The sequence below is a fragment of the Macaca nemestrina genome, chromosome 14 (genome assembly GCF_043159975.1).
Source record: "Macaca nemestrina isolate mMacNem1 chromosome 14, mMacNem.hap1, whole genome shotgun sequence".
Lineage (NCBI taxonomy): Eukaryota > Metazoa > Chordata > Mammalia > Primates > Cercopithecidae > Macaca > Macaca nemestrina.
This window is the reverse complement of record NC_092138.1, coordinates 42,504,336-42,525,351: the sequence shown is the minus strand read 5'-3', so window position 1 is coordinate 42,525,351 and position 21,016 is coordinate 42,504,336. Positions and strand designations below refer to the sequence as shown.

General features: G+C 36.0%; 1 protein-coding gene across 1 annotated transcript in view; it reads right to left on the bottom strand.

Moving 5' to 3' along the window:
• LOC105489106 (tyrosinase related protein 1) overlaps positions 1–13,932 on the bottom strand; it is a 72,653-nt gene extending 58,721 nt beyond the window's left edge. The window contains 5 exon segments of the mRNA XM_071077416.1: positions 2,845–3,024; positions 5,107–5,274; positions 9,185–9,389; positions 11,993–12,315; positions 13,474–13,932. Of these exon segments, the coding sequence (XP_070933517.1) occupies positions 2,845–3,024; positions 5,107–5,274; positions 9,185–9,389; positions 11,993–12,315; positions 13,474–13,858 (1,261 nt within the window). The 5' untranslated portion in view covers positions 13,859–13,932.
• Positions 13,933–21,016: the final 7,084 nt, after the last annotated feature.

Here is a 21,016-nt window from a genome sequence, read left to right as displayed (position 1 = left end):
TATGCTGTATTTACATATGGTTATTGTCAATTTTTAAACAGGAATAAAAGTTTCAGGAAGAAAATTTGTTGGTGGATTTTTGTATACTATCATATTTCTGGTACCTTGAATACTGACCAGGAAATAGTAGATTTGAAAACAATATATATGAAAAGATTTAAGTGTATGTGTGATTACTTCATTTCTCTTGCAGCTCAAAAAGTAAAGTAGTGATTACTCTTGGAAATGTATAAACTGCTTCTTCTGAAAATACACTGAACTTCTGGGCTGCTATATTTAAAACTTACCTCATATAATTCTTAGTCGAAATAAAAGAGAAGGAATTGAATTGAATGTGTACATAGATCAGAAATATTAGTAAATAGAAATTAACATGGTAGTAACTAGAGTTTGGATGCTCTTAATTGTACTATTTCATGTCTAACGAGAGGAATCTGTAATGGACATTACTACTTGAATGACTCTACTTTTCTTTATTTGTAAAGTGTAATTTTTTTTCCATTCTGAGCCTAATAATTCTATTATTCTGCAATTTGTAAAGAGCTTTCTGTATTTGTAAAAACCTTTCAATCATTTTGAAAAAGAATTCCATCCCTCCACTCCTAGACTTATTTTAAACAAGACTTCTGCTTTATAGAGAGTTTATAAAATTTTGTAATCTTTCTAAATTTTCTTTCTCTTCTTTACAGTTGTTTTATGACACTGCTTTCTAAAAGGTATTTGCAGGTACAAGGAATATTTAAGAAGGAGGCTAATTGTTTCAGCTTAGCTTTCATGCAATTTGGAGTGTTTACATTGACCTATCCTATAATTTTATGGCCACATTTTATCAGCAATGTGCTGCAGGATAGTTTCCTATTTTTCATTTATGGTACTTCTCTTCCCACCACAATTCAAGTTATTGAGAAATCTTCTGCTATATATTGCAAAGAAAGAAAATGTCAGAAAAAAATGTTCAAAAGGTGTTTTTCTGGTTCATCAGTGACCTTTAGGTTAAAATCTGGAAAACCTTTAACAACTTGCTATGAATGTGAAATAATTATATTTTCAGCCAAGATACACAAGGCGAAGGAATATCTTTCCTTTCTTTCAAAGGTGAAAGAAAACTCCATTTAAGAGATTTGCTAGGTTACTGAATAGTCTCCGTTTCCTCTGAAAAGTTTACTAACACCCAAGGCATTGTGAATAACTGAATAAATACAACTTGAACATTGCCATATGGTTCCCAGAAGTGCATGTTTAACAAAAGTTGGTTTTGTTAATTCCTAAACCTATTAATTCGAGTTTACTCATTACTGTAATAAAAGGAATCTAGTTAAGCAAACATAAAGTGGTCATCATGACTGTAAAACAAAGAGGAGGGTGTTGTTTTTGTAGTATGTAAAATGAACACTTTGGAAAGATTTGTTAAAGGTGTATGGCTAAATATTTGCCCTCATATCGTATTTCAAAAGTCACTCATTTATTGTTTCACTTTTAAAAAAAGCTGACAGTGTAAATTATAGATAATTAATTGTGGTTGCCATTACGTATATAAATACACATGAAAAATGAGATGAAACTCCAATAACTGAATTCACAACTGATTGAAAACTGAACCAATATTTATGTGTAGGTTGTTTCCCTTCCCTCCCCTCCCCTCCCCTCCCCTCCCCTCCGCTCCCCTCCCCTCTTCTTTCTTTTCTTTTCTTCTTTTCTTTTCAGATCAAGTCTGTCTCTGTCAGCCAGGCTGGAGTGCAGTGGTGTGATCTTGGCTAACTGCATCCTCTACCTCCTGGGGTCAAGTGATTCTCCTGCCTCAGCCTCTCCAGTAGCTGGGATTACAGATGCCCACCACCATGCCTGGCTAATTTTTGTGATTTTAGTAGATACAGGGTTTCACTATGTTGACCAGGCTGGTCTCAAACTCTTGGGCTCAAGTGATCCTCCTGCCTTGGCCTCCCAATGTGCTGGGATTACAGGCTTATGTGTAAGTTGTTTCTTGAATAATTTTTGATGGAACAAACTATTTTCATCAATTTCATCAATTAATGGTCCTAATTAGGTTGAATTAGAGGACTTTACTGCACACATATACACACAGAAATGTAAGCATGCCTAATGGATACATAAATCAATAGGTAGTTAAGCTACAATATCATGTTCATGTGTGTGATGAACTAAAGGCACAGAAGCCAAAATTGAGAATGCTTTCAACATATGAAAATTTGTGATGTTTTAACCAGTGGAAGCACTTTTATTGTTTGAAAAATAATGCTAAGCTCTCAGCTGTATAGGAAGTCAGAGAGAAGGAGGCATTTTAAATAATATTTTAAAGAATGCATTGAAATGAACTTAAAAGAGATTTCCTGTAGTGTGATATAAAAGCCAACGTTAACTTTTCAAGTGGAACAAAATTTCTATTTGTGAGAGGCCATTAAGCAATAAAAATAAGAACTGTGGATTATGGATATACAATTTTTAGTCTTTTGGGATATCAAAGAAGAGCTCTATAAGGTTTTCTTCATTTATATTTAAAAGTAATTAGAATTTATGTTGGAAGATGAGGGTGAGAAAAATTTGTAAAACATGGTAGCATTTTTTTCATAGCAAAAATTAGGAGAGGTGATTTGGTTAGTCCTAGCAAGTGGTTAAAAATATCATCCTATAATAACTATTTGGAGAGACTTCTTGCCTGCATTTTCAAAGTAGAATTGAATGTCTGGAAGTGACTTGATATTACAGCTATGTTATCCCTATTTTGAATGTGTTTTTATGTACTGAGTGCCCAGCTTAAACTGATAACTATGCCATCTAAACAGTCCGCTTGGCTGACCATGCAAAAGGCATATGAAAATGTCTTACCAGCATTGTATCTCCTCAGCCATTCATCAAAGACTGCATCTGTGAAAGTGTGCAGGAGGACAAAAATAGGATCATTCGGAGACAAATGGGTTTGTCCCCCTGTTCCATTTAGGAATAGATGAGCCAAATTGTGAAGGCTTCGAACAGCAGGGTCATACTTTCCTGTGGGATCACTGTAACCTAGACACATAATAAGGAGGAGAATTGTAAAACTATTGAACATATTTTACTTTTCCAGTTAATAGTAATGGTTATATTGGGAAACAATTTTTCCAAGGCTTGTCAGGCCAGTTTTTGCCTTAATATAATAGCACTGCTTCTCTGTACCTATGGTTGGTGATATTTGTTTGCTATACCCAGAGCTAGATTGGTTTTATGCTAGTGGCATGACATTCTAAATGTAGCCTCCAGGTTAAAAATAATGACCTGCAAAGGATACCAGTCAAAATATATAGACACTCTATTTGACAAGGCAGACATTATTCTACATGAGAATAAAGATAGTGAAAAACCCTCCAGTTTCTACTAAAAACTGCTGACACAATTTGGAGAAGAATGCTCTGATTGTTTTGGAACTTAAGTTGCCAGATGTTACTTCAGCCTCCTACCTTACCTTTGAATGACTGTCAGCATGTTTGTTTTTGGAAAACTACTTTATTTTTTATGGGGAAGCTACAATTTCTCAGGGCTTTCTACCATCTTTGTGCTAGTTTTAAACACTGAGAAAACCTACTGTCAAAACATTTATACAGCTTTTGATAAATATCTCAATTCCATATATACACACACACACACATATATATACATATATACATATATATATTCCATATATAAGGGAGAAAACAAGGATAGGTATAGGACAGGTCATAAATAAAAATGGAGGGTCTATGATGTAGGATGTCTAATTGGCTGGAAGGACCAGAGGTTTGAGATCAGGGAATGGTTGTGTATTATAAAATGAAATCAGACTTTAAAATACATTAACCAGTTCTCTCTTCATCTAAGATGAATTGTATAGTTGTAGCCACTTATGTAGTCAACTATGCATTTTTTCAAGCACCCATTCCACTATTATTTGACTCAAAAACATTTAAAGATTGCCTGTGATATATATGGAAGGTGGCTTGTCACTAGTCTTTTTATACGTTTTGTCAGGAAATAAGTATAATTGTCTTCTGATTGGGCATTAAGAAGACACAATCTGCACATTTAAAAAAAAAATCAGTGCTGATGGCCTTAGTTTACAGATTAGCCAAAATGTAGTGATTTTTTATTGAATCATATTCAAATCAGTGCATTTGGGTAGTTATTAAAATAATCAAAAATAGGTTAAAATGGCATATAATTTTGAGACTAAAAGGTGAGAGAATTAAAAATAATTATTAGATTTATATACCAAGTATCTCTGATCATACGACAGAGAAATTTATTTGCATTTTTGGGGAGATGGGATGCATTAGACGTGGACAATGCTATACTGAAGGTAAAATTTAACAATAACAAGTTTATAATAAGATAAAAGTAATTATATTCTTTTGAAGACTTTACATATATATATATATATATCAAGCATCATTTGGAGGTATCAAAATGTATTATATAAAGACACTGGATTCTGAAAATTTGAATTTGAACCTATGCTCTGTTAGTAACTAGCTGAATATCTTGTGATAATAATTTTATCTCTTTATACCTCACTTTCCTCAGCTTTAAAATATTTTGTGTGAAATAAGGAAAACCAAGTTAAGCATCAGTAGATGCTAATTCGAATTTGTATAGACTTTTGAAAAAAGTTACAGGTTAATACTGACCTAAATAACACATATGCACAAGCAAGGCTTTACTCAGTGTCAACTAATTGTTTGGAATGATTTTATTATTTCTCTCATTTAAAAAAAAGGTAAACTAATTTAATACACTGTCAACGTCTTGAATATTGTTTGCCAATGCTAGACCTTGATATAGTTACACATATTGATCAACTAGCTACCAGAAATTTGAATTTAAATTGTTTTTGAGTGTTTAAGAAATTGGAGCATGATTTCCAAGGTCTTCTCCCATAATGAAAAGAGCTTCATGGTTGGACTCTTCTCTTTAAGAAAGTTCCTTTTTCGAGCAGGTGTATCATAATAGACAACCTCATTCACATAAACGCACAGGATTAATATACTATTCAAAGCCTTCTCGAAGAAACTTGCTTTTGAATAATTCAGTTTACTCTGATAGCTAGATCTTTTCAAAGTACTGATTTCATTTACTTGCCTTCCACTGTGTTTCTGAAACTGTTTGTAGAGTTGGAATAAAAAGGAGGTGTGTCAAATAAACCAACTTCCAAGCACTGAGCGACATCCTGTGGTTCAGGAAGACGTTGCACCATTGGTCTGGCCACATTTCCAGCTGGATTTCTCCTAATTGGCCCGCTCTCAGTGCCTGCAGAAAAAAATGGGGTGTGCAAACATTTACACAATGTTTGGATGTCTTATTATTGCTCTTTAAAACTTTATACATAGCATGAATATGAAATATAGGATTTCCTTGGTAGAAAACAAAATTTAAAAATGCATACTTGGTAGCATTAAAGTGAGAAAATCTAAGTAATCATGTCCCACTTCTTTGAATCGAGTAGATACGTGATACATAAATGTATCTGAAGGAAAAAAAACAATCACACTAACAGATACAGGTCTTGACATTTGCTAAACCAATATATGCTTCTTTCACAAGAATGTATTAAAATGAAAATTCCATGGAAAATTGAATCTTGCCAAAATAATCCCATAAACCTAAGTTCTACACTAAAATCTATATGTCACACATATGTGATATTTTGTATGCAAATGCTGCCTATTTAAACCTTCAGAGAAATAAGGAAAAAAAAACCTTCTATTTCTTTGGAAAGTGATACATATTTCAACCAACACACATTTTTCAACTTTTTCAGCAATTAATGTGAGAAATAATGACAAAGAACTGTGATACTAGGGATAGATAATATGATAGGAGCCTTAAAGAAGAGAGATGGAGGGAGGGAGCGGGGAAAGAGAGAGATCCTGCCCATTCAGATCTCCAGAAAAGCTTTATAAAGATAGATTTACAAAGAGCCCCATAGGATTAAGAAAAGTTTTCATAGGTGAAATAAAAGAAATTTTACAAGACAAACATTTTAGGTAGAGGAAATGGTAAGAGATGATACACGTTCTTCTGTCTATAACAAAATCCCCTATCTATAACAGAAAACGTGTGTATCCCACAGACTTAGCACAGTACCTGGCATTTAATAGGTGCTGAAGAGTTGTTTGGTGCCTGTCATTATATGGAAAATATCATGTTAGCTGTAAAAAAAAAAAAAAGGGGGGGGGGGCCTGTTTGGGAAATAGTTTGCCTGGAGTATGTGCCAGGAGAGTAGTGGACTGTAGGAAAGAAAAGAAGCTAGACCAGAGCTATATTGTGGAAAAAAAAAAAAAAATCAAGTATCAAGATAAGAAAGTTATGTGTAATTTATTAGGAAGTGGAGAGAAGTCAAAACCTTACATGGGTGGGAGGAGAGGTGACTGGTTAGGAGAACTTTGCATCATTCTGTCCCAGTGGTCTCCAAAAGGAATTTATGTGCCATAGAGGGATAGCAAAATAATCCACTAATCTGGGGAGCGATAATATTACAATTTCAACTCCTATTCCTTTTCTTTCATTCAGAAAGCTTCCCATGTTCTATGCTTTATAATTAACATAATAATCAGGACCTGTTAAGTTAGCATAATAAAATTTACATAATATGTAACTAAAACATATGCCTCAGTTGGGATTGGAAACTATTTATTGAGTGTACATGATCACCAAAAACTTTCAGCATCGCTAGCTAAACTATCAATTCAAGCTGATGTTTTGGGAATTGCTGCTCAGGAAGCTATCAATAAATCCCAAGAAACAAATATTAATTACTTAAGTTTCAAAGCATTACATTCTGATTTGCCCTCACAGAGTTCCACAGTAGAAAATGCTGATAGTAAAGAAACTAGTTTAAATAAAAAATAAACCATTTTATTTTTTATTCCAGTGATTCTTAAATTTGTTTGCATATGGACAACCTCTGCCATTGCACCTAACATCCTATGGACCAAAGTCCTGTGAAATTTCCACATAAAAATAAATGGAAAGTTGCATATGTCTGAAGAAGAAAATACATTTGAGAAGTATTGTGAATAAAGAACAGTGTTTTTGTATGTTGATTCAAGGATGGTATTTTGGTGGCTGGAAGAATGTTAGCTGCAATAAAATAATTAACTATTTTCAATCCACCAAGTTTGGTTCATTAATTTTGAATATTGGAGAAATACTATGCAACAAGCTTGTGAAGACAGGGGTATGGAATACTTAAGGAAGGTTTTATCTAAAGTTGGAAACGTGTGGGTCTCCAGTAAAAGATGATGAATGGAACTACAGAAATGGACAAGATCATTTAAGAAGAAAGGTTATAGAAGAGATAATTGTTATGAAGACTAAATAGGATATTATATCAATGCATTTCATACCACATCAGATACATAATATTTGTTCAATACAATGATAATTTTTCCCTTTCCTTTGCCTTATAAATAAAATGTCTGCTGTTTATCTCTTGCAGTGAGACAAGGGATAAGCTTAAAATTTTTTTTAACCTAAAATAAATATTCTTCAATTTGTCATGAGACTATGTGTCTGAGTTAGGAGACTTGTTATATTAATTGACAACACAAATTATGATGAAAAGAAAATCTCTCCTTCTTTCTTCCCCCTCCTGTGCTATGATTGTATTTACTCATTTAAACTGTGTTTTATTTTGGTATCCAATCATCAGGGTGATTGGGAAATGTCTAGAAAACTCTCAGGCAGGCCGGGTGCGTTGGCTCACGCCTGTAATCCCAGCACTTTGGGAGGCCGAGGCGGGCGGATCACAAGGTCAGGAGATAGAGACCACGGTGAAAATCCGTCGCTACTAAAAATACAAAAAATTAGCCGGGCGCGGTGGCGGGGGCGCCTGTAGTCCCAGCTACTCGGGAGGCTGAGGCAGGAGAATGGCGTGAACCCGGGAGGCGGAGCTTGCAGTGAGCTGAGATCCGGCCACTGCACTCTGCCTGGGGGACAGAGCGAGACTCCGTCTCAAGAAAAAAAAAAAAAAAGAGAGAGAGAGAGAACTCTCAGACCAAAATACAATGGCCTGGTCAGAAAAAGAATAAATGCTTTGGTATCTGCAGACATCCTGATCCTCAATTTCATTTCTCTGCCACAAGGTGGGACCATGTATTCAGCATACCAAACAAATACAAATTTATTCTAAGTTTTAAACTTCTACAGAGGAGATGTTCATATATTATCACTTCTCTTATTCCTATACACTGCTAAATAATCTAATGGTGAAAATATATATCTAATTCTTCTTGATTTATTTAGAATATTCCTTATTTAAGTTCATAAAATAATTTAATGTTTGATGAATACAATAATATATGTAGAATAAATATGTTGTGACTATAATAATAAAACAACTTCACATAACTCTTATTTTTATATGGAACAACAATCAAGAGAGCCATACATGCCTGAAAACGAAAAATAAGATGAGGTAGGGGGTGTCTAATAATTAAACCTCGTGTTACTAGCACAGGCACAAATAATAATATGATCCAAGGAAGAGAACGGAAAGCTCAGGAAGAGATCTACATGGGGCAGAAATTTGACCTGTGACAGAGGTGGCATTCAGATCACTGGAGAAAGATGCTGGGACAATTGGTTAGGCATTCTCTTATTGTGTTCACTTCGGAAGAGCTGGAAAGAAGCTAGGAGGCAGACATCAGTACCATATCCTCCTTTTCTAAAAACTATCTCCCACATCACCTTTTGTTTTCTAACTTTATAACTGCAAGCATACATTTGGTTTGTTTATTTTCTTTTTTTTCTTCCCAGGGCATTTCCAACTTTTTGCCTATTTTTCACATTTTGTTAGGAAACATTTTCTGTGAAATTCCAACACAAGACACATGACTACTAAGTAGTGCTAAGAAAACTAAGAGGATTAGTGTATACAACTAGACATTTCCAAAATAAGAAAGCTAGAAAGACATTGACCAAATTACTCAAGAAAAGCAGTGCAAAAATGTGTAGGCGCTTTCTGTTTCCCCTGCAGCAACTTACACGCTGCCTTAAACATTCTAGGTGCTTAATGAATGCCTGGTACATTGTTTGTCTATAATAAAAGTAGATTTTACTCTGAATTCTCTAGTAGAATGAAGGGCCTTCCAGGCAACATACTTAATCCCTTTATCTAAAAAGAAATTCTGACTCCAAGCTATCATTTGCAACTTACTGTTACAAAGTGTTCCCAGGGTATCATAATCTTCCAAGGAGTCACAGACCACTCGCCATTGAGAAAAGACAGAATTTGGGCTTATTAGAGTGGAATCAAAGTTGCTTCTGGATCCCATCAAGTCATCCGTGCAGATATCACAGACATTTTTCCCCGTCGCAAAATTCCAGTAAGGAAGGGAGAAAGAAGGCTCTTGCAACATTTCCTAGATCACAGAAACTACATTAATATTCTCTGCTTCTGTTTATAATTCTTCCTTTCTGTTTGGTCTACTCTCTGACAGCCTATTTCTATTAGCTCTCTTTAGACAATAAGGTACTGGTTAGTATATCAGTGGTGTCTGAGGGGCCCAGAGGAGTTAAATCTTATTTAACAAAGCTGGTAATTTATTACAAGGTGTCATTTAGGCATTAGAGGGAATGAAACTCAACTTATTATGCAGACATTTCTGAAAATGATTTAGAGGGATAAAGGATCTTCTTTTTCTTTTTTAGGCAGGTAATTACATTTATATTGGTTATATAAAAATTATCAATAACAACATCCACTTATTGGCATTTCCACCTTTTCCATTTTCCTATCTTTAATTCAAGTATCATTAACTCTTAGTCTGCAGCCAGATCCAGCCTTAAAATATGTTTTGTGGAGTGCTAATTTCTGTTTTTAAATTTAATTTGAATGACTAGGCATTTAGATTCTGGTTTGGCCACAGGCCAATGGACTCGTTCACACTGAGCATGGAAGGTGTTTTATTTAGGAAACCCTGCCTTAGAATCCAAACTTTCAAGACTCAGGCTTCTGCCTAAATCTTATACTGATAAAAATGCTAAACAGAAGCTGGAGTAAATCTTTCTGCCCATTGTTTTTTAGATCAGTGACCTAGTTTCCATTCAGAGCTGATCTCACATTTTTAAAAATGCTGGCCTCAAGATCACATGCTTATTTCATTCGTGCTTTAAACCATACATTTCCTTGTTATTTCTCATTTCTTTGGGGCCTTGAGAAGTTCTATTTATGGTACGAGATTTAAATGTAGGGATCGCAATTGTTTTATCTTATCTCTCAAGCACTCAGTATATTTCTACTTTTTCACTTTAAATCCCTTCCTAGGAAGCATTTTCTTATCCTTGGGTGTTTTAGAGAGCCAAAAGCTTTCCAAGTTATCCTCAGTTATTGGTCTCCAGGGGTTGGTAGTCCTCCTTTAGAAGCCATCATTGTGGTTCACAAAAATTAGTGACAGCTTCCAAGGGATCATTAAGAATTGGTTTGTGGTTCAGCAACTGACATTTGGGAGCCAGAGCATATTCATGTGGCATTTCAACCATGAATTACATTTAAATTGTAATTTGTTGGATCCCTTGTGCTGTTGGGTTTTTAAAATGTAAGTCATAGAGGTTGAAGTTTACACAGGCAAAAGTGAAGCTTTCAGATACTTTCCACCTGCCCTTTCATTTTGGTGTGCCCATGAGAAAATGACTTGAAGGCATGAAGATCTGCAGTCAATTACAAATGACAGATTTATCTACTCATAATCTACTAAATGTCTCACTTGCAATCAGAGCTATAAAATATGATGTTCAGAGTATCAGATGAATTCATTTAATCACTCTCAAACTGCAAATGGATAGTGCACTTTCAAACGAATATTTTATCCTGTATTTTAGTGTATTAATTCTCTCTCTTCTAACCATTTACTTTTTCTCGGAATAATGCTGGCACAGCATTCTGCAAATTAATAAATGAATCTAAATACCTTTCCTGTCTTCAGATAGTTTTGGCTTAATTTGTATACTTTAACTTGAAAGGGGAGATTCATTGCTGTTATTTCACATAGAAAACAGGTTTACTTTGTGGATTTCCTAGTTGATACCTAACAACTTAAAATTTTATTTTAAAATTTCAATATTTTTCTCAAGAAACAGACAAGTTGGTAGAAGAAATAAGAGTAAAGAATCTGTGTAACTAGATGCTTTAATATGTTTGAAGCTTGTCTGCTTAGAAAATAAGCATGAAATAACTGCTTGAGTTGAGGTTCACTTTGTGCCAAATAAAAAGCCAATGTCTTTGCACTAAAAATATTGCCTGACTGACAAAATTATTTTGGTATTTTTTGACTTTTTTTCAAATTTTATATATTTTAGTGTACAACATGGTGCTTTGATATAAATCTACATAGTAAAGTGATTACTATAGTCAAGCAAATTAACATATCTGTCCTCTTACATAGTGATGTGATATTTTAATAGGTTTCTTCTGTAAGACTCGAAGGGTAGGGAACATGGAAAAATATAGTTCAATGAAAATATGAGAGTCTAAATGGAAAGGAATTATTTTTTTGTAATTTAAACCCTGTACCATGTTGGAAGGAATCATCACTGGAATGATGAGAGATGCATTTGGGACTGGAAAGATTGAGAAGTCTCTAACTCACATTATTTGACCAGGAGGAGGAATCTGCTTATATTTATTAGAGAAGGAAGACATGCAAATGAGATTCTTCTGTTTCAAATTTTATGAAAATCATGTTTTCAATTAAACTGCAAAATATTTTTAAACTTTTAATTCATTCCTTCAAATGTCTCATTTTACTTATTATTGATATTCCTTTATTTTCACTTCACTAAGATAAAGATTAATTAATAAGTAACCAAAACAAGGAGAAAACAAAATGCCAAAGACAAGTTAGTAACATAAAATTGCTCTTTCATCAAATGTCCTGATGGTTCTGAAAACTAGTGAATTAAAATGTTTTACAAACAAGGCAACTTGTCTGTGAAGAGTCTGAAAACTGAAACGCTTCTTACATACCTGCATATCTTTCTCCAGACGCAGGAGGTGGTACCTGTGCCATGTGAGAAAAGCTGGTCCTTCATGAGAGAAATCCACTTCACCAAAGCTTTCCTGCCCTGCCCCAAGGAAAGTCTTCTTGACTGAGTAATAGTGTGTCCAAACAAAGTAGTTATAAATGGAAATGTTCTCAAATTGTGGTGTGTTGCCATCTGGCCCCAATATTTCTTCTGATCTCCTGGTGGCAATGACAAATAAAGGGTGAGTTGTGCGCTTTGCCATATCCAGGGCCCGGACAAAGTGGTTCTTTTCTTCTTTACTTAAGTCCAGAAGATTTCTCCTGACTTTAGGGATACAAAATTCAAGCATGAAAACATCTGCCTTGAGGGGATGGGTAGAGAAAGAGCATAATCATCTTGTAACACGCCACCACCCATTTATCCATCTGTTCAAATGTGTTTTAAATTATTTTATACTTTTAAAAATATCCTTAACTAAAACCCTTTCTTCAAACCTGCTTTCTCTCTCTTTCTTCCCTTTTCTCTCTCTCTCTTTTTCTTCTCTCCAATTTACTGCATGATTTCTATTACCTTTCTTTAATCTTACCTATGGATTTTATGTTTCTGTGACCTTGTCGTGTTGATTTCTGCCCACTATTGGCATTTTTGTTGGAATTTTTTATCTTTTTACCATCATAAATCTTCCAAAATTAGGTGGTATAACATAGTAGTTAACACCAGAAAATTATTCTATGACTTTGGGCACATTTTTCCAAGCCTCGGTTTTTTTTTTTTTTAAATCATTAAAATGTGGATAAACATAATACCTGCTTTATAGAATTGAAAGTTCAAAGAGCACACACATAAAAAGCAATTAGCCCAAGGCCTAACTCATAGTAAAGACTCAATACATGTTCTGTTAAACCTTTAGTCTCCTATCTCACACATAGAACAAATCAAATATTGTTAGCTGTTACTGTTTAATGCTTTGTTATTTAATAGTATTTAGTCTGCAGGCCAAACTCTTCATCTGAAATGCCTGAATTTGATCATCATGGTAGGAAACTTCTTTAAGGGTCAGCAGGGGTAGCTGTAGAACTAAAATATAAGGGCCAGATAGATAGTTCTCAGTTGAGTTTCAGGTTTACTAAATATCAGCTGTGTGGGTTTGAACTTTCCGAACCTCATCTATGACAATTAACATGTTTACCTGAAGGAGTTACTGAATTGACTAGTCATAATACCTAACACAGTTCCTAGGATATGGTGGTTGCTCAACAATGTTTCAGGAGACAATATTGGTCAGAAGTTCTGAGCTTCAACTCCAACCCTTTACATTAAAGAAGTTTCTTAACCCTTCTAAGCCTCAGTTTCCTCAATTATAAAAAGAGAGGGTTGAGCTATATGATTTCCAGGTATTCTTGCAGCTCAAATGATTTAAGATTTTATTAAGAGCCTTGAGTCTCATGCAGGACTTGTGAACTCATTCATATCTCCACTTACCTACGAGAACCCTCTGGTCACAGGCAGCTCCTCTCCAGCCAGGACGGCACGTCCCACAGTTGTGTCCTGAGAAATTGCCATTGCAGCGACATGTCCTATTGAAGAAGCGCAAGGGCCAGACCTCCCGATCATCTCTGCCATCATGGGGATACCGAGGGCTGTGGGGTCGGGAATCTGCAGTCACTGCCTCGCATCTGCCCCTCCCTGATGATGAACCACAGCGGTCTGTCCCAGGCCCAGACATGGGGGACAGGTCTGGGCAACACATACCACTCCTCAAAGCCTCAACAGTGGCACACTCTCTTGGGAACTGAGCCCAGGCCTGCTGAAAAAGCAGCAGGGGGAAGAAGATATAGCCCAGAGAGAGGAGTTTAGGAGCACTCATTCTGCTTGAAGTAACAGTGCAAAACAAAGATCTGTTTCACAGCCCTTTGTGTAGAGAAGACTGAAGCATGTAGATGAAAATTCAGCTGAAAAAGAGTAAGTAAAATGAGATTATGCAAGTTTTTCTTGGTACTCAAAATGGTATGAACCCTTCCCAAACCACCTTCAAAATGGAATCCATATGGAAAATGACATTTCACACAAATAATAAAAATAGTAATTTACCTTTAAAATTTGACATGTATAACACCCACATGTGTGATACCCACATAATTAAATTACCTGTCTTTGTCATTTTCTTTTCTTATATATATACTAGGTATCAGTTATCAAAAGCATGAATTAGCAGGTCACCATCATTAATTACATTTAATTTAACCTTGGAGCTGAAGGAATAATTGGGAACAGATTTCCAGCAAGTTAATTTCTGTGATTTAAAGTCCCTTATACTAATGGAATTTTGGGAGGAGTCCACCCACTGCCCATAGGACTTCTTTCCAGTACCTTAAAATCCTGAAGGATGTCTCTGATGAACTTCTCTTAGAATTGAATGTTTTATATCTGCTTGAGTTTTTTGTCCTCTCACGTCAGAACTGTTAATTGCATGTGGATTGCTGCCTGATAATTAATCCCAAATCTGCTCACCCAAACTAGGAGGGGCTAGTCTTTTTTTCCACCCTTTACTAATCCTTTTCACTTCAGTGAATGTTTCTGCCCTTTAAGGACTTGATCAGCACATGATTCCCTTCTTACTGATTTCCTTGTGATGCTTACAGTTTTAAGTAAAGGCCAGAAGCACTAATTTGGAATACAAGTCAGAGAAACCAGTGAGATTTGTTTGCATTGCAGAGATTTTGTTTTTTCCTTTCACGGTGTATCTTTAGAGGCTGAAACAAGATGAACTACCTTTTCCTAATGATACAAAGGCCAGGCTAGTGTTTGTACCTGATAGTAGCTTTTGGTTCTTTTCTGTCTTGAAAACAGATGCTGCTGTTCTTACAATTTCTAGAGAGAATAATTGTAGTGGAAAAGGAATCAGGTACAGTTACACCACAGCACATGACATTGGCCCTCATGGTGCCTGTGGGTTTTGACGGGGAGTTGGGAACTTCAACTCCCTTACCTTCACTGGGGCTGGTGTCCATCTCTGTGGCAAAACATTGCAGGGTCACTGCTACTTCTATTGTTTAGAAGTTGCCTACTCAATGTCTTCTAGTTTCCTACTTTCTCTTCAAGTAGTCTTAAGCCGATGACACTAAGGGTAATAGATTCAGATTCCTGTATTTCAAGAGGAGTGTTCTCCTGAAGTTGAAAACTCATGTATATGAATTCAATCTTCAACTGTAAGCTTTAGTTTGGAATACATAATTGCTGTGCAAAGGTTATTAGAATTCAGGATCAGGGTTAGCTGTCATCAGCCATAAAATTGTCCAGAAAACTATCTAAAATAATTGAATGTAGGGTTACAAACACAAAGAACAACAAAGACCAATGGAACTAGGGGTAATAGATTCATATATTTCCAGAGGAATGTTCTTCTGGAGTTGAAAAGCCATGCATATAAAGTCAATTTGAAAATCTAATCTTTATTTGGAATACATAATAACTGTACAAAGGTTATCATAATTCATGATCAGAGTTAGTTGTCTTATTTGACTCTAAGGCATCAAATTGTCCAGAAAATTATATAAAATAATTTGGTGTATGGTTACAAACAAAAAAGACAGCTAAAGATATATCTATAAATTAAGGTAAGAAAGAATAAAAGGAATTTCCTGTTCATCATCCCTTGTCTATATCATCAATATGATTTATTACAATTACATCCAACTATGGTTATTAAGATATTTGTGAATCTAAAATGTTATTCTTTCCTTCTTGTTTGTCTGTTACTTATATGACAATCTACTAATGTATATACACATTAGGATATTTACTAAAATGCTTTATTAAACAGAAAAATTCTGGTGATAATTTATCTCACATATATGGGGCAACTATTTTTCCTCTTGAATCTCTAGGCTAGAATAACAAAAAATGGTATCATTACTGTAGAAGTAATCTTCAGTGACCAGATTTTTTTCCCACTGGTACTATGTATCCAAAATATATCCAAGTTGTTGCATATAAAATACTGTATTTTACAGATTTTTAACAATGGCAGTTTGAAATATCATTATAAGAATATACCACATTATATTTACCCATTCTTCTCTTCAGAGATATTTGGATTATTTTCCATGATTTTTTTGTGTGTGTTATGAATAATGCATCTATAGTCTTTAAATGTTTTCTGATGAACATATATGAGAATTTCTTAATGGTAGATATTTAGAAAGGGGATTGCTAGTCATGGAGTTTGTGAATATTTACAAAAGAATTCTAAACTGTTTTCCAAAGTAGTTATATCAGTTTACATTCCTGCCAGTAGTGTGTAAGATTTCTTATTGATTCATAAGCTTGCTAACACTTCATGTTAATAGATTTAATTGCCAATTATATGTATGTAAAATGATATTTCATTAATCTCAGTACCTAATACGATTTAATACGATTCTTGTGCTTTTATCCTTATTGTTTCCCTTACTGTTAAATGGTATTTTCATGTCTATTACCCATTTTTGTATTGTGTTTTTGTCTTCTTGATATGTAGAAGTTCCTTATATATTCTTAATTCTAGTCTTCCATTAGATAAATATATTGAAAATATCTTATTTCAATTCGTGGCTTCATTTTTACATTCTTTATGTAGTCTTCTGATGAACAGTTCTTAATTTTCATGTCATTGTACCAAACTTTTAATTTATGGTTACTAGTTTTCATATCTTGCTTAAGAAATCCTTCCTCTGCCAGGCACAGTGACTCATGCCTGCAATCCCAGCACTTTTGGGAGGCTGAAGTGGGTGGATCATTTGAAGTCGGGAGTTCAAGACCCAGCCTGGGCAAGTCGGGAGTTCAAGACCCAGCCTGAATCTACTAAAAATACAAAAATTAGCTGGGCGTGGTGGTGTGTGCCAGTAATCCTAGCTACTTGGGAGTCTGAGGCATGAGAATTGCTTGAACCCAGGAGTCGGAGTTTGTGGTGAGCCAAGATTGTACCACTGCCTGGTTGACACAGCCAGACCCTGTCTCAAAAACAAACAAACAAAAATATTCCTATTCCAGGGAAATGAAGTATTTTCTTACATTGTCTTCAAGTACTTGAAATATTGCCTGTACATTGAGTACCTTTAAACTTTTAAACATACATGCAATTGGACCTTGCACCTGATGTAAGCTAGAAATTGATAGTGATAGGAGGCAGCCCAATGCCTAGGCAGATAGGAGTGGGTACCTGGTGAAGTCCCATCTCTAAGCTGAGACAGTTTAAAGCCTGAAAGCCAAATCACAAGTTAAATCCTAAGACCAGATTGAGAACTTGTCTTCCTGTTTGGCATGCTTTCCACTGATTGGTCCCCACCTTTCACCCGTTTTACATATACCTACTCTTTCCTAATTGAATTTCTACACTGTTGTGCCCTTTGAGTGGTGCCTTTGCTTTAAACTCTTTTGCATACTCACAAAGCAATCAGCATGCACTCCTCATCTTGTGCCTAAAAAGACCCCGGACTCAGTCAGTGGAGGGAGAGATGACCTGACTTCAGGGAAGATGACCTGCCCTTCCTGTCCCCACTCCAGTTCCCCTCTTTCCTCTCACCGAGAACTGCTTTCATTGCTCAGTAAAATTCTCCAGCTTCACCACCCTTCAATCACTCCTGTGACCTGATTCTTCTTGGACACTAGAGAAGAGCTCAGGACCCACCAAGTGCAGGTACCCAGAAAAGGCTGTCACATTGGTCCTCGCCTTTGCCAGCAGAGGGCAACTGCCCCATGTGATAAGGCAAGGGCCCAACTGAGCTGCTAACACACTGCCGTTTGTCAGACTGTGAACAGCAAAACTATAGGAACAGTGTAACACCCCCTCTGGGACTGTGGAGCCACAGGCACCCCCACGCCTGGTCTGGCTGTACAGTCCTTGCATAGAGCTTGCTCCTGGGTTGGCACCCAGAGCAGCAGGCTGGATCCTGCACTCACTCACTCATGTGATCCCTCCTGTGAGGGGTTGAGTGTGGCAGGCTGAGTAGAGGCCCCTGACTTTCTATGGTAGTTTTCTTTTCTTTGTTCACAGTTTGAAATGGCTCCTATTTCTCCTTTTATAATGTTAAGAGTGTTGCTGCAAACTGCAGAAATATTACTGGGTAGAATTGACCCAGTCATCTGCTATGCAATTCAGAACAATGTGATTTCCATCTGTTCTTAGGGCAATGAGGGTATGGCAATTAAGTCTTTCCCCTGTTGAAAGAACCTATTTGCATAGAGCAAGAGGCTTTTTCCCCAGGCACCTCCCTGTCCTGCACTTAAGCTGTTTTTGTTTTAGTTTTTCTCTACCATGTCAGGAGTTCAGATAGTCCTGCAAATACAGGGAGCTTTTCTATGAGAGCACGGGGGAAGGCAGCACATGGGTGAGTATGGATAATTCCCACCATCTAGGCCCCCTGTTAACATGGTCAAAGCTACATTGACACCCATGAGAAGCACCCTGCTGAGGTCACTGGGACTCAGGGATATAAGGAAGGAAGGAAGATGGAGGATGCCTTTTCTTTCTCTCCCTCATGTTCCCTAGGTATTCACTGGGAAGAGAAAGGAATTGAGGGACACCTCTTTTCCCTTCTTTCCAGATGGGTAACCAATCATCTTCACAGTCTATACCTCTCTTGAATTCCTCCTGAATCACTGAGCCTCCTTTGAAAAAACAAAACAAAACAAAACTTTCTTTCCTTTTTTTCCTCCTCTGTCTCCTCTTCACAGATGCATAATTGTGTCCCTATACCACAGCACACTCCCCTCACATGCATTGTTCAAACTGAGGAAAGTTAATTTCCCCAAATTTTGAACAACTTGGCTTAAAATTGAGCTGGTGGAAGGGAACCCAGAAGCTGGACATGCCAGCAATAAAGGTTTTATTTGTTTTGTTTTGTTTTGTTTTGTTTTCCAGTTGAACTTCTGGCCTCTCTCTCCCTGGGCAAACTGGCAAACGGAATAGTTAAGATCACTGTAAAGATTTGAAAAAAACTGGTTGAGTTCTCCATCTTCTTTTACATCCTTGGGAGTTTGACCTTGTAACCACATGGCAATACTTTCTTTTGGTCTCTACTATTTTTAAATGGTGGCCTGGGTTCAATCCTGACTTAAAGAATGAGTACTTTCTGGTTAATATCTGTGACTTTCACCATTTGCTGATTCTCTTCCCCTCCCTAAACAACTTCTAGCTTCTTTCTTAAAAATTCCGTTCTCTGAGCTATCTTTAAAGATTCTAGATTTTGTAAAAACTGCTTACCACCTCTTTGAAAATACCTCATATATTTGCAGTTAAGCCATAACCTTAGTTAAGGCTTACTGGTTTCACCTGTGAGGTTACTTTTGGTAAAGTTAAAAAGCCAGAAATATTGACTGCTTGGCATGGCTAAAGTTAGGTAACAACGGATTTAAAACGAGTCTCTTGGTCTGGCATGGTGGCTCATGCCTCTAATCTCAGCAATGTGGGAGGCCGAGGTGGGCAAATCACTCAAGGTCAGGAGTTCAAGACCAGCCTGGCCAATGTAAAAAAAAAAAAAAGAGTCTCTTAAAGAATGCTATGGTTAACAATAGGCTTATTTAAAAGTGAATATCAAACTATAGGTATATTTGAAAGGCCTTTAAGTTTTTCTCTTCTTGGATCTTGTTTTTCTGGAAAATGATTTTTTTCTCAGTTGACTAAATTATTTTTCTCCATTTTGTCTTGCCACTGTTAGTGCACACACAAGAGGTCCTAGGATGACTCTGAGAGCATGAGACTCCTTGGGAAAAACAGAGAGAAGGTACCATGGACCTCATTTTTTGGGGGGGTTTTTGGGGGAAACACCTCTGTTTTTTTATGGCTCTCCCAGAATAAAAAACAGATAGATCCCTTTCAAAATCTGTTTTTGTCTTTCAGCTATGTCTGTTTATTAGGCCCTAGAAACTGCATGCTTTCCTAGCCCTGCTTCTTGAAAGGCTCCACACTGAGGCCAATAATCCAATTCAGAGATTGGCAGATTAAAAATCTTACAACTACTGGATCTTCTGTCTGTCTGTGTAATCATATATGTGTTACATGTGTGAACATAATCACTAAATTCAAAATTGTATATGGTTTTGCCATAAATTGAGCATTGAAATACCACAACAAAGTTTTCTTAATGCACCAGTATGCTCTTTAACAACAATTTGTGAAGGGTTATGAAAGGTTTACAAGAATCTCACCTCATGGTCAGACTGGTTAAGATTGTGTAGAATTATCTATCAGGTTTCATTAAAAATTGAGGTTGACATTAATAGTAGACTAATGCAAGGGTGAAATTTGGCTTTCTCTTTCTTGAGCAGGACTTTTACGTAATATTAAAGACAGATTGTTTGGAAAGCTAAATCTTCCCTCTTAATGAGTAAAGGTTTTTGCCTTCTTTTAAAATTTTTGAGTCATCATTTTGGCTAAAATAAATGACATGGTAATCTGGAATTCTATTCCATGATATCAAATGTTTTAAACCTTTAACATATTTGGTAGGCTTCTGAAAATCAAATTTCAGCCCCCAAATTTTCTTTGCTGACTCCTAACTTTTGGATGCTACAGAGGGCCCCTGGAGCATCCAAAAGAGAGGTAAACAGTATTATTTGACAAGCTTAGTTACATGGGATTACCAAAATAAAAAAAAGATGTAGTCTTCTTCAGGATATATTTTAGTGAATATTATTAATATATGTTCCAAAATTGTATGGGATTTCTGAAATCCTAATATCTGAGTACATGCTATCAATCATAATTACAGTTATTATGTTAAGTTATTGTAAACTACAGAAATAAGCAAGTTTCTTTGTCAATTGTGTTTTTGAATGTAACTACCCTGGATATTTTGTCTTTCACGGACAATTGTTCTCTTGCTTTGATCCTGTCCAAAAGATGTTTTATAATCAACTATAGGACTTTGACAGGTGCAACTTTCTGATATCTTTGGAGATTGTGACATTGGAATAGAAGAAAACATACACAACTCATGAAGAGCTGAAATGTTCATTACTATCAGGCTGAACAAGAGTTAACAAA